Source organism: Delphinus delphis, chromosome 10 (assembly GCF_949987515.2).
Source record: "Delphinus delphis chromosome 10, mDelDel1.2, whole genome shotgun sequence".
Classification (NCBI taxonomy): domain Eukaryota; kingdom Metazoa; phylum Chordata; class Mammalia; order Artiodactyla; family Delphinidae; genus Delphinus; species Delphinus delphis.
The window spans coordinates 76,609,179-76,636,165 of NC_082692.2; the positions used below are offsets into that span (position 1 = coordinate 76,609,179).

At 45.8% G+C, this 26,987-nt stretch overlaps 1 protein-coding gene across 3 annotated transcripts in view; it reads left to right on the forward strand.

Annotated features, from left to right (window-relative positions):
- PTPRG (protein tyrosine phosphatase receptor type G) overlaps positions 1–26,987 on the forward strand; it is a 725,910-nt gene that overhangs the window by 538,504 nt on the left and 160,419 nt on the right. For all 3 annotated transcript variants that reach the window (XM_060022819.1, XM_060022820.1, XM_060022821.1), the window contains exon 6: positions 13,312–13,378. In XM_060022819.1, coding sequence (XP_059878802.1) covers positions 13,312–13,378 — 67 coding nt within the window. The remainder of the gene's footprint in view (positions 1–13,311; positions 13,379–26,987) is intronic.

Below are 26,987 nucleotides of genomic sequence, written 5' to 3' on the forward strand. Positions count from 1 at the left end.
TATGTCGATTCCACTTTTATATGCCTGAACTGTGATTACTCCATTATAATTTCAATTCATCATTGAAAGTTTGAGCCCTGTCTTCAGGGAGCTATCAGCCCAGTCAGGAGGCAGGTGTTTAAATAGGTCATTAAAGTGAAGTATAGTAACTGCTATGAGAGAGCAGGTGTCACAGGTGGTACCTTGGTGACACTTGGAGGGGATGAGGACCTCTGACCTGCTGGAATTTCAAGGACCCTCCAGCCTGGATTTTCTCTAATGCACCAACCACCTAGGCTGCACCTCACCTTCAGGTGATGACAGGCAGAGATTGGTGCTTGCAGGGAGCGAAACAGAGTGATGGTTAGCAAATACATGGGACGGGCCAGTTTGGATGGGCGCTCAGGGAAGGCTTTGTGATTGAGTCATATTGGACTGAGGTCTGAAAAGTGAGAACCTGCCCGGCATAGAGCTGAACGAGGAACCTTCTCGGCAGAGGGTCAGCGGGGCAAAGGCCTGGAGGCAGTGAAGTGTTCAGGGTGTTTGAAGAAGAGGAGGGGGGACAATGAGGCTCGACTGTAGTGAACCATGGGAATAAAAAGAATTATTATTATTATATCATTATTGTGGGATAAGAACCTACAGGTGGCCTGGGCCCAGATCTTGGAACACTTTTAAGCAGGCCTGTGTTGTGATTGGATTTAATTTTTAAAAGATCATTCTCAGTGACTCTCAGACTCACCTAGAGAGCTTTTAAGCACCCAGGCCACACCTCAGGTCAGTGGGAACAGCGTTTTGTCACTGTTGTTGTCTGTGTTTTTTTCTGAAAGCTGATTAGAAGGGATTCCAGTGGGCAGCCAGGGGAGGACCACTGGTGTAACTGCTGCGTAGAGAAGGACTTCCTGGAGGGTGCAGTAAAGAAAGCAGGGAAGCCAGTTAGGTGAGGCGGTCAGAGGTTGTTTAGGTTCAAGGTGGTGGTGGCCTGGGCTAGGGTCAGAATGGAGGAGCTGGCAAGAGGTGGTGGACAAATTCAAGTTATGTTGAGGAGGTAGAATCTTCTGGACTATTTTTTTTGCCTGTGTCGAGTCTCAGTTGCGGCACACGGGGTCTTCTTTGAGGCGTGCGGGACCTTTCGTTGTGGTGCAGGCTCTTCATTGCAGCGCGCGGGCTTCTCTTCTCTAGTTGTGGCGCACAGGCTCCAGGGCGCGTGGGCTCTGTAGTTTTGGCACGCAGGCTTAGCTGCCCCGTGGCATGTGGGATCCTAGTTCCCCGACCAGGGACCGGACCCATGTCCCCTGTGTTGGAAGGCAGATTCTTCACCACTGGACCACCAGGGAAGTCCCTCTCTGGACTTCCTGATGAATCATATGTAGGTGGGGCAAGAAAGGGAGGAATCAAAATAATTCCAAGTTTTGGCAATTGGTCTATTGGGTTGAAAGATGGTACCATTTTAATGAAATGAAATTTTGGCATGGAGGTCATGATGGACTGAATTTAGATTGGAACCCCCAAATTGTTGGTCTGTCTGTAACCAGAAGTAGAGTTGTATTTATGTCTTTGTGTGTGCCTGGTCATGGGGCCTCTTTGGGGAAAGAGTGACTCTATCTACATTTGTTATGAATCTTGAATATGTTAGTCACTGGGCTAAACATTCATTTAATGCCCTTAACCACCCTGTGAGGTTATGGGGGAGTAATCCCCATTTTACAGATGAGGAAATTGAGGCACAGTGGGATTGTAATCAACTTTCCCATAATCACACAGCCGTTAAGTGGAAAACTTTTGAACCTGGGTCTACCGACCTGGTTTCAGAAACCCTGCACTAGTCTTAGAAACCCAGGTTGCTTTTGCAGGTGAGTTCATCACATTCAAGTACAGGAGATCCACCTGCATTGTTTCTAAGGAGTGATTTATTCTCAGGTTATTGTCAATGGCAGTTTTTATAAGCTAAGCTTCTTCCTGCTTAAATGTTACCTGCACTTATACCCCACTGGAGCCATTTTTTCCAACTGAGCTGCTGGAGGAATTGAAAAATCCTGAGTACTGCTGCTTAAATAAGTAGACTACATGCTCTACGAAGAAGTCATATTATTTTCTCAAAGAAGAGGAAGTTGGCCCAGTGAGGCAGTGATTCCTCGGAACAAACTTTCTGGTTTTCCATTTTGTTCTGCTGCAAATGGCACGTTCTATCAATCAAGACCTGCTGGGAAAGATTTTGTCTTTGCTTGTTGCAATTTAATTTTATCCTCTGTTGAACTGAGGTGCATTTTAAATACAAAGCTGAACTGTTAGGTTAGCATTGATCTGTATCCTCCTTGAGATGGGGCTGGCCTTTGTTTAGACGTATCACTTACTTAAAGGGAATTTCTTTAATTTGTGGATTTGAAGACATTGGTCCACTTAAATCATCTTTTTGTATCCCCCTAAAACACTGTTTACCGAAGGCTCTTTAACCAGACACTGACAGCTTTAACAATGTCTGCTGAAAACAGTTTTCACTGGTTTCTTGGTGGATGAAGTGGGATGTTTGGAAGAGTTAACACGATGATTTTTTTTTTTTTTTTTTTGCGGTACGCGGGCCTCTCACCGCTGTGGCCTCTCCCGCTGCGGAGCACGGGCTCCAGACGCGCAGGCTCAGCGGCCACGGCTCATGAGCCCAGCCGCTCCGCGGCATGTGGGATCCTCCCGGACCGGGGCATGAACCCGTGTCCCCTGCATCGGCAGGCGGACTCTCAACCACTGCGCCACCAGGGAAGCCCTAACACGATGATTTTAAAGGACAGTGACAGGGAGCATAAATCCCCCTTATAGTATCAGGCACCAGAGCCCTCCCATGAATGCATGATTTAGAATAGGAAATGCCCTGTGAGGTATTGTTTGGGAGACTAGATTGATACTTGATCAGTCTTCAGAGACTACACTATAGGAGCAATCATTCAGGGCTCCAAATGAAGCAGAGAGTAGAAATACCCCATCCAAAAGAAAAAAAAAAAAAAAGCATTGGGCTGTGTGATTAGTTTGCACTTGGCGTGCTTGCTATGACTCAGGAATAACAGCTGCTCACGCCTGTGCATTCTGCTGTGCACCTTGCCCAGGGACAGCTTTCATTAAGAAGGCGTTAGCTTTGGTGCTGCAACTTGCTGCTTTTCTATGTTTGCTTAAACAGAAAAGCTACTGAAAACTCTTTGCCCCAGAGTTGAGGATCAGTGATCATTGGCTCCTCTTGGAGGTTGCTGATTATTTTTGCCACGTTTCCCTGGTTGGAACTTGGATTCTAAACGTATTGCTTCCCCTCAAACTCTAGAAGCTGTGATGTAACGTAGCAGCTCAGGTCTAAGAGTGGTCAGGGTTTATTCAGAAGGAAAGGGAGTACCTTTTCATAGGTGATGCAGAGTGAGCACAGTGGTGAAGTGTGGATTGTTCACAGAAGCCAGGGCCCTCATCCCCTCTGTGGGAGCTAGAACTAGACTCTCAGCTTTGTAAGGAGAAGCACTATGACTTGTCCGGTATCATATCCCAGTGCCCAGTTCTTGACATGTGAGTATCTACTGCTGTATAACGAATTACTAGAAGCTGAGAACCTGAAACACACATTTACCATCTCACAGTTTCTGTGGGTCCTCTGCTTCATGGTTTCTCAGAAGGCTGCAATCGGGGGGTCAGCCGGGCTGGTGTCTCATCTGAAAGTTCAGCTGGGGAAGGATCTATCCCACTCCCACTTTAGGTTGTTGGCAGAATTCAGTTCCTCCAGGGCTGTTTTACTGAGGACCTCGGTTTCCCTTCAGTTCCTCACCATACCTGCCCATCTAGCATGGCTATTTACTTCACAGCCCAGTAGGCACCAGGGAGAGTCTGCTAGCAAGATGGAGATGAGAATCTCTCGTTACCTAATCATAGAAGTGACTTCCCTTTGCCTTTGCCGCATTCTACTGGTTTAAAATAGGCCGCTTGGGACTTCCCTGATGGCACAGTGGTTGAGAATCCGCCTGCCAATGCAAGGGACACGGGTTCGAGTCCTGGTCCGGGAAGATCCCACATGCTACGGAGCAGCTAAGCCCGTGCGCCACAATTACTGAGCCTGTGTTCTAGAGCCTGCGAGCCACAACTGCTGAGCCCGTGTGCCACAGCTACTGAAACCTGTGTGCCTAGAGCCTGTGCTCCGCAACAAGAGAAGCCACCGCGATGAGAAGCCCGCACACCACAACGAAGAGTAGCCCCCGCTTGCCGCAACTAGAGAAAGCCCACGCACAGCAATGAAGACCCAACACAGCCAGAAGTAAATAAATAAATTTATAAATAGGGCTTCCCTGGTGCCGCAGTGGTTGAGAATCTGCCTGCCAATGCAGGGGACATGGGTTCGAGCCCTGGTCTGGGAAGATCCCACATGCCGCAGAGCAACCAGGCCCCTGAGCCACAGCTACTGAGCCTGCGCGTTTGGAGCCTGAGAGCAAGAGAGGCCACGATAGTGAGAGGCCCACGCACCGCGATGAAGAGTGGCCCCTGCTCGCCGCAACTAGAGAAAGCCCTCACACAGAAACAAAGACCCAACACAGCCAAAAAAAAAAAAAAAAAATTATAAATAAATAAAATAGGCCCCTAGATCAGCCCAGCCTCAAAGAGTGGAGATTTGTAGGGCCTGAATACCTGGAGTGGGAACCATTGGGGGATACCTTAGAGTCAGCCTGCCACAGCATGCAGTAGGCACTCAGCATATATTTGTTGCGTGAATGAGCCTAAGAGCTGGGTTCTTATGATTTGGACTAAAGACATCCTATCATCTTTTCTACCCCCTATCACATACTCTCTATATAAGATGAGCAAGGTTTGTTTTAATATTTTATATATTAAATTATATTAATATTATATACCTACATGATATTTACATAGTCTTCCCCCATCCTTCATATGCCATCTGGATGCTTGGTTACTGGACTTAGGGTTTATCCAAAATGATGCCCTTACCTACTCCTTAGGAGGAATTTTTTCAAGAGGAGGATCAATCTGGCGACCCCTTTGATCTGATATGCTTTGTCTCTCATGTTTCTCTTGCTGCATACGTGGTGGGGATTTAAAACAGTCCCCACATCATGCTTTCTGGATTCCCGAGTCTTTTGTAAATGGAGTGCCCCGAGCAGCTTTTTGCTTGGAGGGAATGAAAAAGCAAGGGTGAGGGTTCACATCTAATGTGTTTCAGTTGAAGTCACCGGCTACACGTGGAAGCAGTCAGCTCTGCTTTCTCCCCCAAGCCTTTGATATTGTTGGGGCTTTTCAGTGCGTGGCAGGATTATTAACAAGAGAAAGTCAACATTGTCCAGCATTGCCACACTGAATCGAGAGAAACGTGCCAGCGAGTCACTGAACCTGAAATAAGCTTCTCTTGCCCCAGGCTTCCCAACTTTTTTGTTGTTTGTTTAATTCCAAGGTCATGACAATATCTGTGTGAAATGGTTTGTGCTGTAGCTTAAGACTCTGGGTCACACTTTGCTAGGTTGGAATTTTTTTTTGCTTCTTCCCTGTTCAAGAGCAACCTTTACACCGAGAAGACTGGCAGGGGTGGGACAGGCAGGCCCTGGCACCCTGTCCTAAACTGCTGTAAACGCTTCCCCACTATCTTCTTGGCTCTGAAACACAATGCATTAAAAAGACAAAGAAGGACAAAAATCACCATGTGGGCCCCTATGGAAGTTCCATTGGTCAGATGCCCCGGTCTGCCCATTCCCTCCCTCTCTTCTGCTTTGGCTTTGAAATTGAGTGTTGAGTGAGTCCAGAGGCAGAGGAAATGGCACTGTATACCCAGCCCAAGGCAGTTTGATCCTCATGAAAATGAGAAATCACCTGTATTGACAATAGGCATGACTGCTGCTGGCAAGATCTGCACTTGCGCAGATTTGCTGCTGGGCCTTGCTATCACCCTGCTGGGTTGGTTTTTCCAGTAATAGACTCTTCCAAGCCAAGTCTGACAATTAAGTGGTAAATCCCCTCTGGTGAGCTGGAGAGGTGTGGGCAGAGGGATAGAGAATGGTCAGTTTAAGAAGACCAAGAGCATTCAATTCATTTCTTCTGTGGCCTTCTCTGGCCGTGCATTTCAATTATCTGGAGACGGATAACTTGTGAATTGACTGGTTTCCACGAATATTATGAATTAACAGGAAGTAAGCCATGTCCGTGCTCAAGTTCCATTGGAAGTGAGGAGGACAAATCCTATTAGCATTTATAATTGTGTTGCCTTTTCATGTTAATCCCTTCCCATGGCTGAGGAATTAGGAATTTTCTCACCTGCTGATGGAAACCAGTCCCAGGAGTGTGTGTGTCCTGTCAAGTGCTGGAATATAGATGATGATATGAGACTGTGACCTTCCCCTCTGACAGGAGCTCTTCCTTCTCCGGTGAGATGCGTCTGTGATATTTTGCATTATCTATTAGATCGTGCTTAACTACGACTGTGGAAATTCATTCTCTGAAGTTAAACCAAACCTCCTGGCCAGAAATCCATACTTGCTGTTACTTGATTGGGAAGTGAAAATCCTTCGTTTCATAGAAAGTCCTACAGCCTCACAGAGCTCCTTCTTCATTGGCCATTACACCTTCTGGATCGTGTCTCTGTTTTCTCTTTGACTTTGTGCCATGGCAGTTTGGGGTGGTAAATGCACCGATGCCTCTGATTCCTCTGTTTGCAATCCCACTTCAGCAGTGACGGTCCGGAGAGAATAGAAAATGTTATTGGGATATCAAAAGGGAAAAAAGAAATTTCTGCGTTAGAAACTGAGACGATAGGGTGTACAAGAAGAAAAGTCAGATTTCTGAGTATTAAAAAGAAGAGCCGCGGGGCTTCCCTGGTGGCGCAGTGGTTGGGAGTCTGCCTGCCGGTGCAGGGGACGCGGGTTCGTGCCCCGGTCCCGGAGGATCCCGCATGCTGCGGAGCGGCTGGGCCCGTGGGCCATGGCCGCTGGGCCTGGGCGTCCGGAGCCTGTGCTCCGCCGCGGGAGAGGGCACAGCGGTGAGAGGCCCGCGTACCGCAAAAAACAAAAAAAAAGAAAAAGAAAAAGAAGAGCCGGGCTTCCCTGGTGGCACAGTGGTTGAGAGTCCGCCTGCCGATGCAGAGGACACGGGTTCGTGCCCCAGTCTCGGAGGATCCCACATGCTGCAGAGCGGCTGGGCCCGTGAGCCATGGCCGCTGAGCCTGCGCGTCTAGAGCCTGTGCTCCACAATGGGAGAGGCCACAGCAGTGAGAGGCCCGCGTACCACAAAAAAATTAAAAAATAAAAAAATAAAAAGAAGAGCCAACCAAAGAATGATGTTTTCAGTATAGATCAGTGGTTACTAGTTTGATGCTCTTATCTTTTTTTAATTAAGATTTATTTATTATTTATTTACTTGTTTAATTTATTTTTGGTTGTGCCAGGTGTTAGTTGCGGCACACAGGGTCTTTGCTGAGGCATGCAGGATCTTTCCTTGCGGTATGTGGGCTCTTCCTTGTGGTGCTTGGGCTTCTCTCTAGTTGTGTTTTGCAGGTTTCCTCTTCTCTAGTTGTGGCCCACAGGCTCCAGGGCGGGTGGGCTCTGCAGTTTGCGGCGCACAGGCTCTGTAATCGAAGGCGCGCAAGCTCAGCAGTTGTGGCGCGTGGGCTTAGTTGCCCCGCAGCATGTGGTATCTTAGTTCCCTGACCAGGGATCGAACCTGCGTCCCCTGCATTGGAAGATGAATTCTTTACCACTGGACCACCAGGGAAGTCCCGTTCTTATCTTCTTGAACATATAGACATATTTCTGAAATTATTGACAAGCATTTATTTATTAATAAAGGAATCTGTTTGGTGCTCTGTCTCTGGAGAAGCCTTAACTGAAATGCAGTGTTGTAAAACAGCCAAGTTATGAATGGTTTTTGCTTGACAGCAACTTGAACTAAAACCTGGTGAGTGGTACCCAAGGTGTTGAAGTCAGAATGAAAGAAGCTGCAGCATCCTTGCTACATGGCTCTTTAGGTAAGAGCTGTGGAAGAAGAGAAGAATCAGATCTGAAATCAGACCTCCTAAGAAGTGCTTGCCCTTGTCCTGATAAACACTTTAGCTTCTGAATATACAGTTACCTGCTAACCATCAGCTTGGACAGATCATCATCTCTGCAACTCAGGAAGGATGTGCAGAATCTCTGGTCCTGCTGTTTGTCACTTTCCCCCGCGGCTGTGGTTAATGGTGTAGCCATTCACCCTCAGCAGGCATAAATCCTTTTTCCCGCAAGAGGGTATTGGCTAGATACAACATTTATAGGACCAAAGGAGCAGCTGGCGATGTCAGTTTCAAGGCAACTAGGTTGTCTTGGACATCCTATTTAGCAGATGGCCAGGACTTGATAGATGGAAGGTTATTAGGATCCAAGTCAAGGGCCACATGGCACCGTGGATGGGAAAAGTAAACGGCAGCACATCCGAATGCAGACACACAGTCTGGTGGGGCTTCTCTGCCTCATGTCATTTTGCTTCAAGCAGGAATAAATGTCTGTCTGCCTGTAGAGCCTGGATTATCAACACATCTCTAGAGATTATCAGTAAGTTGGTTACTAAATTGATAGTTGGCTGAATCCTTATGTCTATTATTTGGGAAAAAAATTTTATGAAGTTTAGATTTCATCAGCATTTATATAAATTGGGCCTTTTGCCCAAACCTACATGGTTTCCTGTATTGCTAATGTCTCTTTGTCTTTTGGTTATATCCAAAGACAACTTAAAAGCTTTCATTTCAGAGCCCTCTGTTGCATCTGTATTGGAAGTGCCCTAAGCTATGTTTTGCAATGAGAGCACAAACTCTGCAGGGAAAGGGGTGTCCATTTCTTCTTGTCCATTTTAAGCTCATTTTTGCAATTGCTGCCCTTTCCGTATTACTGAGTAACTCCTTTGATCTTAAAGTGGAAGGAAGCAGATTTCAAGAGCTACGAAAACTCCTCCTGTGGCTTTAGCAGGAGCAGTATATTACAAAAGGGAGTGGATGTCAAATAAAACATAAATTTGGATCATCTGAAATTCGAACTCAAGGAGGTATTGCTTTTAGAGCCAAGTGCATTGCGAAGTCTCAGGGATAAAACTGCTGTTGTTTGACATTCATTTACATTTGAACGTTTGGGTCGGGTTGTTGCCCTGTCATATCCAGCCCTTCCTGAATGTTGCATTTGTACTCAGCGTTATACTCCAAGCTTCATGCATTTCATTCTCATAACATTATGAGATTTATCCCCATTTCACAGGTGAGGACACTGGAGCTCTAAAAATGGCAGTTTTTCCCCACCCCTTGGCCTCCTCTACCCAGGGCAGAGACTGGAGTATAAACAAGGGTTGCTGCTACACCCTTTCCGTAGGCATATTTCAAAGCTGCCCAAATTGCTTAGGTTATGCCCCTGGATTTTTTTACGTGGCAAATTGGTTGAGGCAGTGAGTGGAAGGGAATATTTCAGTTAGGGTTATGCCTTTCTGGAACAAACCCACTTATTAACATGCTCTTTGGATTCTAACCCTGAGGTTTATATCCAAGACATGAACTGGAGAGTAGGCTCTGTATTATTAGTAAGTTACTTTGACCAGCCAGTGATCTCCATTATTCTTTCTCTCTCTGTCCATCTTCTCAACCCCAGCCGTATAAACCAGCAGTGGAGGCTGTGGAGATAAATGGGCATTGGAGAAGGCTTTTCACTTTCCGAATCGCTTAGAATCTAGGGTCAGGCTCTTGAGCTCAAATGAGACCAGGACTGAGTAATCAGGCACAGAGATAGTGTAGTCAGAAGCAACCAGAAATTGAAGATGGAGTAGGTTATCAGCTTATTTTCCTTTTGCTTGGGCTACAGGCATCATTGGTGGATGTAAGTCACAGAGGATTAGGAACAGTTTCCTTGAAGTTTCACATCATCAGATGAGACTAAATGTATTAAAGTGCCCTCCTGACTACAAAACATCCCCCCACAGTTGGGATCAAAAATCAGTATCCGTGAAATGTTGCCATGGTAGAGGAGGGGTTAACACAGTTTTGTAGAAGCACATGAGTTGATCAGGTTGATGGTAGATGTTGTGCCTTGTGATGGTGGCATCTCACTGAGAAACTTTCAAGACAAACTTTAAATAAGCAAAGTGTATTGGTTAAGAAAAGTATTGATATTATAGCCTGTCCCCATCTTCCACCTCTGTACACAGTCATGAAACTCAGCTAAATTTTGCTCTGTAATCGATGATCCCAATTAGTTAAAACAACAATGACTTTGTTACTTTAGGTTGGCTGGGCGGTTCTTCTGGTCAAGGCCAGCTTGGCTGGTCTCTGCAGACTGCAGGTGGTCCATCTGAGGCTGAATGGTCTCAAATGGACTCACTCTCCTGTCTGGTAGTTGGCAGGCTGGTGGGTCTAGAATGGCTTCAGCCTGGACTGCATGTGTCTGCTCTTTGTGGTCTCTCATCCTCCAGTAGGCTAGCCTGGAGTTCCTCACCTGGTGGTTTCAGGATTTCAAAGATTAACAAGAGAGGATAAACCCTTGCATTCGCATCCCTGTATAAGCGTCTCCCTGCCTCATATTTGCTGTCCCTTTGGCCAAAGCATGTGGCCAAGCCCAGTTCGTTTGTCTGTTTGTTTTTAATTAAATAATTTCTTTATTGGCTGCGTTGGGTCTTCGTTGCTGTGCGTGGGCTTTCTCTAGCTGCGGCGAGCAGGGGCTACTCTTTGTTGAGGTGTACGGGCTTCTCATTGCAGTGGCTTCTCTTGTTGCGGAGCATGGGCTCTAGGAGCGCGGGCTTCAGTAGTTGCAGCAGACAGGCTCAGTAGTTGTTGCTCGCGGGCTCTAGAACGCAGGCTCAGTAGTTGTGGTGCATGGGCTTAGTTGATCCGTGGCATGTGGGATCTTCCCGGACCAGGGCTCAAACCCGTGTCCCCTGCATTGTCAGGCAGATTCTTAACCACTGCACCACTAGGAAATCCCCAAGCCCAGTTTCACAGAGTGGAGAGGTTGATGTGCGCTCTTGATGGGAGGAGTGGCCAATCACATTGCCAAGATGCATGTGACAGGGATGGCAGGAGTTTGTGGCCATTTTGCTATTTCCCACGTACATTAAAGTAACTTCAGGTAGTTGAACTGGCATTAACATGTCTCGCAGACTGAATCTGGACATGGGAGAAAGAAGACCGTGTTTTTGCCTGTAACTTCAATTTGATATGAGATATTTCTGTGGGCTCTTACTTTGTTCTGTCACTTGAAGTTTGGCCATTTACTGGTAGACTCTCTTACCTTGCATTCTTGAGTTGTGTCTCCATTTTTGGTCATGTTTTAAAATTTTTGATTAGTCTGTGCCATGGTGCAAATATGATTGTTTTTCATTTTGTGGTATTCTGTGGATGTTTGCCTTTCAGAAATGTTTTGTGCTTCAACCAGTGGCTTGAGCTTCCTTTCGGGCAATTTTGGAGCTACACTCATGGCAACTTCCAGAAATCCATCATTGTGATCTGATACACTGATACTTTTTTTTTTTTGTAGTACTTGTAGTGTTTACAATGTAGTACCAAATTCCACCTCATTTTATTAGTCTATAAACATAACCCCATACTAATGACACCTGTGTTTGAATTTAGTCGTAACTCAGGGCTCCAGACAATAATATGTAATCGCTGTTAACTCATAGAGCATCCAATCCAGGTTTTTCATTCTCAACTTCTGCATCGTTGGCATTGCGGGCCAGATAATTCATTGCTCTGGGGGACTCTTCTGAACCTTATGGGATGCTTAGCAGCAGCCCTGCCTCTACCCACTTGATGCTAATAGCCTCGCCCTTCCACCCTTACTTGTGACAACCAACAGTGTCAGCAGACATGGTCAAATATCCCCTGGGTGGGAATGGGGAGTGAGAGATAGGTAAAAATGCCTCCAGTTGAGAACCACTGCTTTAACTTGGAGACGCTGAGGCAGAAGAGAGAAAGAAATTGTGAAGTATGACTTATTATTAGAGAGCAAACTAGGATTGGCAGCCAGACAGGGAGGATCTATAAGGGAGGAAGGGGTGTGGCCATTTTTCAGCTACCTTAAAACTTAACCTAAGTTGGCCCTGGATTCATCTGGATTAACCAGGAAACATCAAGTTGGGTCTTGCTACCCATTGAAAGTTTCGTCAGTATCTCAACCTTATTGTGTTAGAAGTGGATTAAATGTAAATAACACCCTGGGGAAAATATTTTAGGAGATATGCTGACCATAGATAATGGATTTGGGGAAACTCTTTATTTGGAAAAAGTTCAACATACACAAAAGTAGAGAAAATTGTATCATGACCCTTCTGATACTCATCACCTAAGATCCTAAATGATTGATTAATGGCCAGTCCTGGTGCATCTATACCCGGCTCGCTTCCTCTGCTATCCACTCCTGAGTTATTTGAAAGCAAAATCATTTCATTTGTAGCTATTTCAATATGTCTAAAAGAAAGAACTTAAAAACCAAAATTATAATATGCTGGTGGAATTTTAATCTTCTAGAAAGGACAAGAATGAGAATTTATACCGAGTAGTATCAGAACATAAGGGGAAGGCGTGAGGGTGAAGATCAAAGAGGCTTGACATTTCTTCGGCAGATTAAAAACTCCGGGGGGTGGGGGAGGGGAGGCCCCTGGTGGTCTAGCGGTTAGGACTTGACGCTTTTGCTCTGCGTCCCAGGTTCAGTCCCTGGTGGAGGAACTGAGACCCCGCAAGCCCTGTGGCACCGCCAAAATTAAAAAATGTAAAAATAAAACGTAAAAAAATACTCCAGCGGGGAAGGGAGGTTGGAGACACTGTCTCTTCGAGCTCCTTTCCGCTCTACATTTTCCCTGCTCGAGTGACTCTTAGAAATGTCTCTTTGAGCATAAGTTAAGGCACAGGGAATCGGGATCCTTAAAAAGGAGAGTAAGCCGGCAGGGAACAGATCCGTTTTTAAAAAGAAGAGGAAAAAACCATAATCCCAAAAAGGTATTGAAATATTCAATCACTGACGGATTGCTCCCTGATGACTTTCAATGATGTTTTAGCCGATTGGGGTCTACTTTTAATAAAACAAAGCAAGGGGATAGTCTGCTTGCTTTTTAAGATTTTGCTAGGACTGAGGTATTTCTCTCCTGTTCTAATGTATTCTGAGAAGTTTCTTTCTTTTGATTTAGACATCCTCACTTGGTTTTATTATGTCATAAATCTCCTGTGTTTGGCGAGAGCCATGGTGTATGTGAGACCCAAGCAGCTTGCTAGATAGCATCTATTTCCCCCGCCTTCTCTTTAGAAGATTAAACTGAGACTGTTGTGTCTGATGCCAGAATAGATTTAACCAACCATGTTTCCTTTACATATAGGTCAGTCCAAGGGACAATTCTGCACTGGATCCTATTATCCATGGGTTGAAGGGCGTCGTACATCATGGTAAGTAAGCTGCGTGCACTTCCTTTTGCTGGGATGTGAAGGGCTAAGGTCTCCACCTAAAGGAATGGGTTATCTTGCAGAGGATGGAGTATGACACCCATTCCACATCCACTGATGTTGAACGGCATGAGGCCCATTATTTGATGGGTAGAGAGCACATCCATTTATTACCTGCAAATGGATCTGGGTTAACAGTAAGCAATTTGTTTCTCTTCAGGTACCACTCGGAATTCACGTGTTATAAATCAGAACATCCTAAGATGTACCATTCATACACGTTGAACCTGCCAGGTGCCTCATATCTATCCTAAAATTATTCCCTTTTCAAGTAACTTTTCATTTATGAATTTCTTGATTTGCCCCTCAGATGTAGGGGGAAAAAACTTAAGTAGCCGTGACAAGTCATTAAACTTTGCCGCATGTGAGCAAGTACCATCAGCTACTAGAATGGAAAATGCTAGGCCGTGTTCTGTGCAGCAGACATCTTATCCTCAAGCATAAAACGGGGAGAGAAAGTAAGATAGATGGGTTCTGTCTTACCCAACTGTTTTTTATTGGAGGAATTTCCCTGCAACTTGATTATTGGCGATGCGTCATTACCTATGACATCAGGATCCTCTAATTTCAAAAGTACCCTTGTCACAGGGAGGTGTGGAGATGAGAGGTACTGTAATGATTTGAAAGATTTGAATAATCTAATTAGAATTCCAAAGACATTGACAGAAATAGCATTAGTAACCTTACTACATCTCCCCTTCATCTCCACAGCTATGATAAAGATATCTTCACACCTTTCTGGGAGGATGTCTTTTGACATTAGCCAGTTCTGCAGAGCTTAACAAACATCTTACTCGCTTTTTCTCAGGGAAACAAAACCAGTTATCAGTGTTCCGTGGAAGCAGGTAGGATTTTGGATCGTTTTGCCCTTACAACTGTTCAATCATACAGCGGGCAGCAATAATAAACCTAGTGAAAGTAGAAAAATAGGGGGACTGAAAACGGCTCATTGAGGTTTTCACTGTAGAAAACGTCCATTGCTTCCCAATTTTCGTTTGTATCTCTGAAGAAATCTCCTCACGCAGAGCTGGGAAGTAGGTAGCATGGAAGTTTGCCAAGGGAATAAAACACTTTGGCCAAAACTTAGACCGTCTGCTCCTTTGTGATTTGATGTTGATAGCAGTAGTGGTGGGTGTGAGGCATAGGGAAATTTGCACTGGGCAGCCTCAAAAATGCACAGAAAGTTGATGTTATGGGCAACACGCTGTGTTCTCTGAGCTCCTTCCCAGAAGGTGCCTGGGAACTCTCAGTTCATCAACACTTTCTTGGAATTCCAGTCTATAATATAGATTATGAGGTTGGGAGTTTGAAATATACTAAATGATGGATAGATCTTCCTTCCCCCTGGCTCTTCGTGCTGTTTTAATACAATCACCCTACGAGGAGTTCTGGAATCTTCAAAACAGGTACCTCTTCTTCAGCCTGAGAGGAAGCATTCCGTCAGCTATGGCATTTGAGTGGGTCTGTGTAATCTCATTTCCACAATGATCATTGCAGGACATTTCATATGTTAAAGGTAAGCAGTAGGCTTCCTTTAGCCCCCAAATCCCCAAATCGCAGTAAACTCACTGCATAGTGATCATTCGGTTCATGACCTGTGCGCTGGCATAATCGTGTAATCCTTCCTCGTTATCCACAGTTAGCCTCTAAGAGGCAGTTATATGCAGGAATATGTTACCTGTTACTGGGAGGATGACAGAGATGCCCAGGATGAGGTTTCAACTCTACCTCCTAATTGAAAAGTCAGAGGAGACCTGCAAAAATTAGTTACTGCAAAGGAAGTTCACTTCTTTTTTTTGAAGTTTTAGAACTGAACATTTATTTCAGTATAACAGAGAAATAATTATCTCCTGGGAGGGGAGGGCATATATTTTCTTTAACACACAAGTGAATGTGCTTGTTAATCATTGGTATTTGACAGGAAGACGTGAGCATTCCTATTTGTGGGCATGTTTTGTTCAACTTTAGTCTTCTGGTAAAAGTCTGCTCTTGGTTTGCTCCCATGCGGCTGGCATGGCCCGAGAATTATTCCTCGTGCCCAGTTCTGGAGCTCAGATCAAGGTTTCTAACGTCTGGCTTTTATCCTGATCATGTTAAGTAACTTACGCCACAAAGGGTGCCCAGACATGTGCCAAGGTGAGGTGAGGAACTGCAGAGTCGCTCTGTGAACACAGCAACCTAGCCCGGGAGGGAGTCCCTGCAGTTCTGGGGGAGAATTTCTTCCATGTGCCATCGCAGGCATTATTAGGGTCTTAGGGTGGAAAGAGCATGGGCTTCGGAGCCAGACAGGCTGCAGCGGGGATCTCGGCTTTGCCACTCACTAGCTGGAACTAAGGCTGCCTCCTTAGCCTCTCTGAGAAAGTTTACTTCTTTATTCAGCAAAAGTGTTGCACGCCCAGTGGGTGTGAGCCCTGGGCTGATGTACTGGTGAAGACAGACAGACACAGGCCAGCCCTGAGGTACCTGGAAGGGAGGTGAATGCCACCCCCTCTCCCTCCAGCCTGCCTGGAGCATTACCCCTTCCAGCCTTTACATTGCTGTTGCTGGTTCCTATATCAGAAAAGTTCTTCCCTCAGCTAAGAGCAAGTGTGTCTCCCTCTAATTATTTCAGGTCTCAGTTTGGATCTTATCTCCTCAGACAATTCTTCTTTTTTTTTGGCTGCGTTGGGTCTTCGTTGCTGCATACGGGCTTTCTCTAGTTGTGGCGAGCGGAGGCTACTCTTTGTATGGTGCGTGGGCTTCTCGTTGCAGTGGCTTCTCTTGTTGCACAGCATGGGCTCTAGGCATGTGGGCTTCAGTAGTTGTGGCACATGGGCTCAGTAGTTGTGGCTCACAGGCTTAGTTGCTCCGCGGCATGTGGGATCTTCCTGGAGCAGAGCTCGAACCTGTGTCCCCTGCGTTGGCAGGCGGATTCTTAACCACTGCACCACCAGGGACCTCCCTAGGAAGAATCTTGTATGTTCCTTTAGCTGAAATGGCAAGGAGGAATCTGGTCCCACCAGCCAACCATTGGCATTTGGTCAGTAGGGTCCTCTGTGAAGCAGACACCAAGATGGAATTTTAAGTGCAGGTGAGTTTTTTTGGCAGGGAGGGACTGCCCAGGAAGGATAAAGAGGAGAGGGAGAAGGAGTGGGTGGGGAGAGCACTGGGACCCCAGTGCAGCTCTGATGCCTCTAAAGAGAGGGAACCTAGGAGGACTGGCTGAAGGCAGCTCTGGGAAAGTCTTGGCTGGGACCTTGGAGAACGCCAGGGCCAAGACTGCCCGTGAGAGGAGTCCTCTGTTGGGCAGCATTGGCCCAGCCCTACCAGGTGTGGTCATTGGCTAGAGCATCCCAGCGAGAGCGGCCTCCCTGTGAGCGCCGAGGTGTGCCCGAAGGCATAGCAGCTTGTCTCTAGAAGGAAGATCTTAGGGGTGTCTCCTATGGCTGGTCCAGAGGTCGCATCTTCCTTCCAAAGACATTTTCCTCATCACCTTGCCAAAAAGTTGATGACTTGGTCCTCTCACTTTTTTAAAAATGCTCAGAACTTCTTACAGTCACTGCTTGTTCCTTTTGTGCATAATTATTAAGTGCTTCATCTAAGTACACCATGAAGCTAGGCACAGAGAAAGCACAGCACGCGTGGACCAGCCCTCCCTGAGTTTGTAGACACTCAGGAGAGATATATGGTTAAGCATGTAATTACATTAAAGAGTGAGGAGGGACTTCCCTGGTGGCGCAGTTGTTAAGAATCCGCCTGCCAGTGCAGGGGAAACAGGTTCAATCCCTGGGCCGGGAAGATTCCACATCCTGCAGAGCAACTGAGCCCGTGTGCCACAGCTACTGAGACTTCGCTCTAGGGCCCACGAGCCACAGCTGTTGAAGCCTGTGCATCCTAGAGCCTGTGCGCCACAACAACTGAGCCTGCATGCTGCAACTACTGAAGCCCACGTGCCTAGAGCCCATGCTCCGCAACAAGAAAAGCCACCACAATGAGAAGCCCGCGCACTGCAATGAAGAGTAGCCCCTGCTCGCCGCAACTAGAGAAAGGCCGCACGCAGCAACAAAGACCCAACGCAGCCAAAAATAAATAAAATTATTTTAAAAAAAGAAGAGTGGAGAGCAGCAGAAGATTTAACTTAGACTTGGGGATATAGACCGGGCATTGCAGACAAAGTGACCATGAAGACCTAAAGAGTGCATAGAGGTTGTCCAGGCAGAGAAGGGAGTATAAGGTCCCAAGCAGCAGCAGCACAGAGGTGGCATGTTGGAGACTCTGAGCTCTGGGATCTTGCTACTCTCGTGCAGGGGAGCTGGGGAGAGATACCTAGAAACCTCTTGGAAGCAGAAAGTGCTCTTTCTTTTTGTTTTGTTTCTTTTTTTATAAATTTATTTATTTTATTTATTTATTTTTGGCTGTGTTGGGTCTTCATTGCTGTGTGCGGGCTTTCTCTAGTTGTGGTGAGCAGGGGCTACTCTTCGTTGTGGTGCGCAGGCTTCTCATTGTGGTGGCTTCTCTTGTTACGGAACACAGGCTCTAGGGACGCGGGCTTCAGTAGTTGTGGCGCATGGGCTCAGTATTTGTAGCTCACGGGCTCTAGAGCTCAGGCTCAGTAGTTGTGGTGCACAGGCTTAGTTGCTCTGCAGCATGTGGGATCTTCCCAGACCAGGGCTCGAACCCGTGTCCCCTGCAATGGCAGGCGGATTCTTAAACACTGCGCCACCAGGGAAGTCCCAGAAAGTGCTCTTTCTTAGGTGTTCATTTTTCTATGTAAATTGTGATTTTTACAAACTTGGAAGCATGAAAAAATATAAATAGAATGAAGAGAGGTGATTTGCCATTGATTCTGGTCCTGTCTATCCATTGAGCCATAGGTGGAAGCATTAAAATGTATCTAATGAGGGATTTTATATACGCTACCGCCAGCATACCCTGGAAAGGAAAAGAAATTGTGACTTTTTTTTTTTGTGGTACGCGGGCCTCTCACTGTTGTGGCCTCTCCCGTTGTGGAGCACAGGCTCCGGACGCGCAGGCTCAGCGGCCGTGACTCACGGGCCCAGCTGCTCCGCAGCATGTGGGATCTTCCCGGACCGGGGCACGAACCCGTGTCCCCCGCATCAGCAGGTGGACTCTCAACCACTGTGCCATCAGGGAAGCCCAGAAATTGTGACTCTTATTCATCACTCTGACCCAGTCATTCACAATGCTTTTTGTATATAAGAAGCAGGACTTGCAAGTAGCCACACCTGATAGAAATATTGGTTTCAAAGAGCTTAGTCTCATTCTAATTTTTTCAAAACCCACTTAAAAAAAATAAACTTGTGGGGCTTCCCTGGTGGCACAATGGTTAAGAATCCACCCGCCAATGCAGGGGACATGGGTTTGATCCCTGGTCTGGGAAGATCCCACATGCCGCCGAGCAACTAAGCCTGTGCGTCACAGCTGCTGAGCCTGCACACCTAGGGCCTGTGCTCTGCAACAAGAGAAGCCACCGCAATGAGAAGCTCGTGCACTGCAACAAAGAGTAGCCCCCGCTCTCTGCAACTAGAGAAAGCCCGCATGCGGCAACAAAGACCAAATGCAGCCAAAAAATTAATTATTTTTAAAAATACATTTTAATTAATTATTTTAAAAAATGCACCATGAGCTGTGTATGAGAATGTCTGTGGCATTGTTTTTCTTAACTGCCCAAACCATTGTTTTTCCTAACTGCCTCTGATACCTATCGTTAGCAAGCTGGATAAATACAACAAAGTGTAGTCATACAACAGAACAGTTCACACCAGTGAAAACACGTGGAGTCTCGTGGCTCACACCAACATGGGCACATCTGAAAACTGTAAAGTGATGCAAGAGTCTGAAGAACGCACAAGGTGTTCTTGAACAAGTGTTCACAAAATGGGAAAACCTAACCTTGGTTCTTTAGGAGTGCACATGTAGGTGATAAAACTACAAGCAAAGCAAAGTAATGATTATTTAAAAACAGAGGATGGTGGTTACTTCTTGGAGTGGGATGGGGAAGTGATAAGGGCCTGGCCCCGGGAAGGGTGGCAAGTCTCCCCCTGTTCAGAGTGGTGGTTACTCCAGGGTTCACTTTAGGATTATTGGTTAAAAGTATGTTTATGTTTGCACACCTTTCTGCACGTGTGTTAAATTTCACAATCAAAGAAGACAATGATAAGTATTAGAAAGTCAGAGATTCAGCCATTGCTTTCTTCTGGGAGACATCGAGTACCAAGTGGCCTCACAGCAAACAAAGAGGGGAGTGACAGCATTTTATTTTTTCTTTACTAAACTTTTTATCATAAGTACCCCTGACAGGTTGTTTGTTCTCTCTACAAATTGATTGTAGACCAGAGAAAGCACTGTGGCTGCCTTGGGATTGTATCATTAAGCGATGACTTTGGAAGCCAATACTTCCTTGTGGAATTTAGAGAAAAGAAATCAGAAACCAAAGGGATGGAGTGGCAGGTGACAGGTCTGAAATCAAAGCCTCCTCATTGTTACTGGGCTAGTTCATCCTGGCTCTGTACCAGGTCAGGGTATGATTAGCCTGACAGGCATCATTAAATCCTCCAGAAACCCTCTGATGTACAGCTCTCGTATCCCCCATTACATAGAAAGGCAAGTAAAGCAGGCAGGGCCTGGGTGACTTAAACCAAGGTCTTCGTGACTTGAGGCTGACTCTTGTTATTCCCAGGCCATCTGCTGCTCTGTTCTTGGCCAGGGTTACCATTTGCATCTTTTGGTTGACTGAGGCTCATCATATAGACTTGTTAAAGGGGCAAGTGAAGAAATACTAATACCATACTCTCATCATTCCAACACCATTTTGATTATCCCTGGAGTGAAGATCTCAACATGAACTTTCTAAGACTAAATGGCTGAAGCTTCTGAAAAATATCTTGCATGGACTTTGGAAGAAGAAGACAAATCCTAGCTCAAGGAACATTTGGAACAAAGTAAACTATTAGGTGAAAATGGCCATCTGTGTTGTTGCAATCCAGCAGCAAGAAGATGGAGCAGAGATGAGTTGATTTGATTTGAGGGATTCTTGCCTGTTTTGTGTCAGTGAAATTTAAGCCCCTTTGATCACAGTGTCCATCCATCGTGCCTAATAAGTGCTAGTTTGGGTGTTGAGGGTAAGATGATCAACTCGATTTCCTCTGCCTTTGGAAAAATTTTGATCTCATGAGGAATCTTTCCTTTTTTTTTGGTCCTTGCCATTCTTGGTGACGGTCAAAGAGACTATAATTTGCCTACAGAATCATGTCATGTGTTCACATGAATACAGCAATTGGAACTTTGAAATGAATTTATTTATTTATTTATAATGTTGATTTTTATTTTTGTCTGCATTGGGTCTTTGTTGCTGCACGCGGGCTTTCTCTAGTTGCAGTGAGCGGGGGCTACTCTTCGTTGAGGTGCGCAGGTTTCTCATTGCAGTGGCTTCTCTTTTTGCGGAGCACGGGCTCTAGGTGCACAGGCTTTAGTAGTTGCAGCTGCAGGCTTCTATAATTGTAGTACGTGGGCTCAGTAATTGTGGCACACGGGCTCTAGGGTGCTTGGACTTCAGTAGTTGTGGCCCACGGGCTCGGTAGTTGTGGCTCACGGGCTCTAGAGCGCAGGCTCAGTAGTTGTGGCACACGGGCTTAGTTGCTCCGCGGCATGTGGGATCTTCCTGGACCAAGGATCAAACCCGTGTCCCCTGCATTGACAGGCAGATTCTTATCCACTGCACTACCAGGGAAGTCCCTGAAGTGAATTTTTGTTAAAAATCTGCATTATGGAATACCTTTAGAGAAATGAAATTTTATTACTTGAATGCTGGCTTTGCAGCTTGGGAGCTGTGTGATCCTGTATAAATTGTTGGCTCTCTCTGTCCTTGAGCCTTCCACCTGGGAAAATGACAGTTGTGAAAGTATCTGCCTCATGGGTATTAATGCTAAATGCTTTAGAACAGGGAAAGTACTGAGAAGGAAGGGTACCTGGAATGTGTCCAGTGTCCTGGAAATCAGAGATTAGGAAATACAATCTGTAGGCCAAATCTGGCCCACTGCCTGTTTTTGTAAATAAAGTTTTATTGGAACACAGCCATGCCCATTCATTTACTTACTGTCTATGACTGCTTTTACACTGTAACGGCAGAGTAGTTGTGACAGAGAGACCCTCTGGCCTGCAAAACCTTAAATATTTACTCTCTGCTTCTTTACAGAAAGTTTGTCAACGCTGCCATGTCTAAACGGTAACTATTGTAGCTCTGCTAATAGTCTTGCCTTCACAAAGTGGTTTGTTTATTTGGGGACAGTGTAAATACCCACTCAGGTCATTACCTAACATTTGATACACTTTACAGAGATGGGCTTCAGTGTTGATATGGCCCAGATTGCCACATCATCCAGATATATTTCAATGAAATTAAAGGGGTTCTGTTTTAATGTTCACCTTCAAGAAAGAAATTCACATCTTCTCCCTTTTGAATGGGAAACGCAGTGCTATATTAGCTACAGGCCACTGACAGTTTTGAGCATCTTAACACGTGACAAAATTTCCCCCTCTGAAATTTATGTTTCCAGCGTCTCATTACATGGAACGTTCCTGAAGTGCGCTATACATACGCAGCACCCTGGTCTCAACTAATAGGCTCAAGTCTGTTACGGATCCAGGGAGGGCAGATGCTTATCTGAACCCCTTTGATCTCAAAATCTTCTAGAAACAGGCGTTCTTAAGCCATTTCCACAGTTTCCTGGATTTCGGTTTGTCAGAACACCACCATAGATGTGCGCTATTTCCATTTCTTTTCTTAGTCAAAGCCAGGAAATGGGATGCTGTGGGGCTCTATTTTATCACTAATAGCGTTGTGAACAATCATGTTGAGTCAGAAAAAGACTTCAAAAGTGATTCCTTTTAGGTTAATTTGAATTTGAGGCTAGTTCTCGGTTAGCCAGCCTCCTTTGTCAATATGTCATCATTTGAACAGGATTATGGGAACCCAAGGAAATGCCCTTTCCCTGGTTGTTTCACTGGGGTGTGAAGAGCAGAGAGTTTAAAAATATGTCTCCAGTTATATACTGTGAAAGTGCTCGCTAAAGTGCTTGGGGCTGCCTGGTGTGACCTTCTTACCCTGCTCTACGCGTGTCATCTTGGGATAGGAGAAGCAGGGTCGTATTGTGGCTGGAGAACCCAGGCTCTGGGTTTGAATACCAGTTCTGCTTTTGACTAGTTGTACAAGCTGCACAAATCACTTCACCTCTTTGTGGTTCTGTTTTCTTAACCATATAAAGTGGCGATAGTAATACCAACCTTATTGGTTTGTCTTGAGGAGTCAGTGACTTACTATACAAACTTGTGGCTGGTACACGGTCAGCACCCAGTGTCAGCTGTTATCACTGCCATCCCCCCACCCTCACCCCCAACAAGTTGTTGTGGTTACTTGTTGATGTGACTCTGGTGGAGGCCATGAGGTGACAGGAGATGATGGTGGAGCTCTGAGTTCTGCCCCGTCAATACCCGGCTATTGAACTAGAATGTATGTTGCTTGACTTAGTTGGGTCGTATGCAAATAAAATGAAGTGATGAAGAAAATGGGCACAAAGATGATTTGGGATAGCCAGTCCCTTTGAGACCAGGGGATAGGGTGGTGGACCAGGGACCAGAAAGAGGGTGAAAGGAAGAAACAGAAACATCTGTTAACCCCAGGCTATGTGCCTAGCTCTGCCCAGATGTTCTATATAGAGAGTCTCATTTAATGTCAGCAGTAGCCCAGGGAGAGAAGAATGCTTAATCCATGGTACAGATGGGTAAACTGCGGTTCACAGAGATTGGCTCATTTGTCCCAGCTCGTGGCAGTGGAACAGTGATTTGAACCCAGTTGTAATGGACTCAGATGCATTCTGCTGGGCCAGTTTCCAATTCTAGCATTGACTGTCTTCCTAATTATTGTCAAAATCACGTAACTCTGGTTTCTGCCTGGGTTTCTCCTCTGTGAATTAGGTCATTGACTGAGCACCAAAAGGAAGCTAAACGAATGTACACACCATGTCAGTTATGGCCACCAGAGCCAAGTGGGGGAGAGAGGCAAGCAACGGAACTGTTCAGTGATAATACTGGGGTTTTGTCACTGAATAACTCTGTAATTTTTTTTTTTTTTTTTTTTTTTTTGCGGTACGCGGGCCTCTCACCGCTGCAGCCTCTCCCGTTGCGGAGCACAGGCTCCAGACGCGCAGGCTCAGCGGCCATGGCTCACGGGCCCAGCCGCTCCGCGGCATGTGGGATCTTCCCGGACCAGGGCACGAACCCGTGTCCCCTGCATCGGCAGGCAGACTCTCGACCACCGCGCCACCAGGGAAGCCCATAACTCTATAAGTTAAACGTTATGTTCATTTCCTTAATTGTTGACAAGACTCTGCGCTCTTCGTGTAGTTTCTCTTTGGAAATGTTAATGTCAACATATGCTTTGTTCATACATCAACCCTTAAATCAAAATGCTGCATTTGACCACCTGACCACCAATAGATGTCTTTGAACCTGGGTAGAGTGGCTATTTCATGACCTTGGAGTGCCACCCTGGTTCCTTGAATACAGGAGTCTGATTAATCAGGTGAGCTCTCTTCTGCTCAGGCCGCCCTTGCTCAGACCCTGAAATAAGATGCCGTAGTTGGGGCTTCTCAGATCTTCTCTGGACTGTGCCCATGCAGAAGGCCATGGAGTGTGTATTAAATCCTCTGCACCCTGGTGGAGAGTGTTTCGGAAGCAGAAATAAGCTCCACACCTCTCTATGTCCTCATGTAGTTTGCTCCGTCCATGCTTGAATAGTACTGCTTGTTGCCATCCCTTCCAAATACCTTGCCCTTCACAGAGGAGCAGGTGTCAGCAAACTTTCTTAGTAAAGGGATTAATGGCAAGTATTTTAGCCTTTGCCGGCCATCCATTCTGTGCTACAACAACTCAACTGCACAGTAGTAGCCTGAAAGTGGCCACAGACCATGGTATGGCTTTGTTCCAGTAAAACTTTATTTACAGAAACAGGTACTAGGCTGAATGTGGCCTCGGGGCCCCAGTTTCCCCACTTCTGACTTAGAGCTACTTAGTGACTTAGTTTGATCAATTTTTTTCAGCCACGTATAAAGGAGCTACTATCTCAGGCCCTGTCTTAGGGGATACAGTAAGGAGCCACAGTCTTGATGTAGTGGAGCTTCCAGTCTGCTAAAAATAAAAAAAAAAAACAACTATTACTAATCAATTACACAGCCTGTGAGGGAGACCCAGGTCTGTACAGCTATGACTGTTGGCAAGGTCACAGCCCTCATCATGACTTTGAAACCTACTTCACAGGGTTGTGAGGCCTCAATGAGAGAAAGGCCACAGCAGGGCCTGGCACCAAGTTCATGCACCGTAAATGTGAACTAGTAAAAAGACGTGAACTACAGAACATCCACTGTGTGGATGGAGTCTAGGGTTCAGGTCAGTGGAAGGTAAACTGAGGCCAGAGAGTCCAGTCATTATTACAGATGGGAGTTTGCTGCCACCTGGCCTTGTGAGCATCTTGCACTGTGATCATAAAACAGGCTCTGGACCCAGCTTCTAGTAGACGCAGAAAGCTGATGGGGACCTTTGATGTGAGTCCTGCTGAATTATATCAACATCCTATTTCATCAATTCTGTAACTCTTACGTCTTCATATTTTTATTGAGATGTAATTGACATATAACATTATGTTAGTTTCAGGTGTATAACATAATGATTTGATATATGTCTATATTGCAAAATGATCACCACAGTACATCTCGTTCACATCCGTCACTACACATAGTTACAATTTTTTTCATTCATATTTTAACAACTCTAAAACTAGGACGCACCTTCCAGGTGATACTGTATCATTGCTTAATTAGCAACTTGTTGCCTTTACTAGTGGCATTTGAAATAATGGTGCATCTTATGATTGATGGTGACACGGATATGAAGAAATCTAGGATTTATTGGTTATTTAAAATACACCAACTGCTGTGTTTGTTTGTTCCTTCGTTCTCTTTTCACAAAGATTGGGCATCTACTATGTTCTGGGCGGTGTTTTTGTTGCTGGATATACAGAGTGAACAAAACAGGCAAAGGCTTTGCTCTTGTGGAATTATCCAGCTCTTGGAGGAGACAGACAGTAAATAAGTGAATGCATCTGGGAAGGAAATAAACCAGGTGTGATGTAGATGGTTAATAGCAGCGGGAACAGCCTTAGATGGGGCGCTCAGGGTTGGGTGTCAGGAGATGAACTGAGATCTGAAGAATGGAAAGGAATCACCCATATGGAGTGGGGGTGGGAGTAGGGCAGGCATTGTAGGCAGAGGGAACAGAAAGGTGAGAAGGAAGGTGATGATCAACAAGGGAGAGGGCAGAGAGAAGACGGGTTGCAGAGTTAGCAGATCATGGAGGGCCTCATGGCCGTGGTGACGAGTTTGGATTTTATTCTAAATGAAGTGAGAAACCACTGGATGATTTTGAGCTGGGCAGTGTCAGGGTTAGATTTATGTTTAAAAAGCTAAATGAGTTTTTCAGTCTTCAGAGAGATTTCCTCAGCTGATCATGTTTATGTCAGCTGCAGGTGAGGAACTGGGGGCCCAGGGGTACAGAACTGGGTAGTAGAAAGGGATACCCAGACTCCCTCCCCATCTCACTGTGTGGTCTTGGTTCAGTCACTTTCCCTCTGTGGACTTCATTTTCCTTATTTGTAAATGAAATAGAACTAGCGTCCTTTGAAACTCTTTTGGGTGACTTCCCCAGGATCCCCTTGTTGTAACTTCAGTGTGGTGCTTTTCCCTTAAAATCATCTGCCATGAAGTCTTGCAGACAGCTACACCTTGAAAACGGTCCAGCCCCACTTCATTGCCCCGTCTTTGCTGTTTCATCCTCCTTATTGATGAGAGAGATGATGTGAATGACAGTCAACATCCAATCAGATAGAGCAAGTTTCATTTCTTATATTTAGGTCAGAAAATTAGTTCCTTGACTCCCTCTGCCACCATCTTAATTATAGTGTAATGCTCTCTTACTCCCTGGTGGCTTCTAGATGCCAAGCTCCTTAAGTCCCTGGATCCTGGCCTTCAGGCTCTTGCTTTCCATCCCGACCTCCCACTTCCTGATGCTGTTGGGCAGGCCCTTCTGTCACCAGCTTGTCAGACCCGTGGCCCCTCCCAGCCCATCGTGCCTAGTCCAGGCTTAACCCAGAGCTGCTGACTCTATGTCTAGTGTTTTGGCCTCTTCACAATTTTTCGCCAAATTCCAGATTATCCTTAACCAGCAGCTGATGTTTTCCTCCTAGAGCTGTCAAATTTGGGGCACTTGAACTTTTCTTCCACTTTCCCTTTTGCTCCACTTCGCTCCAGCCACACACCGGGCAGAATCCCTTTGCAGGGGCATTTCTCTGTGCCTGGAATGTTCTCCCCAGGTAGGCACCTGCCTTGCTTCCATCTTCAGGTTTTTCAATCAAATGCTTCCCTCTCAACGAGCCTGCCCTTTGACACCTTTTCAAAACAGTGGTCAGGGGAGACCTCATTGAGAAATTTGTCATTCAAATAGG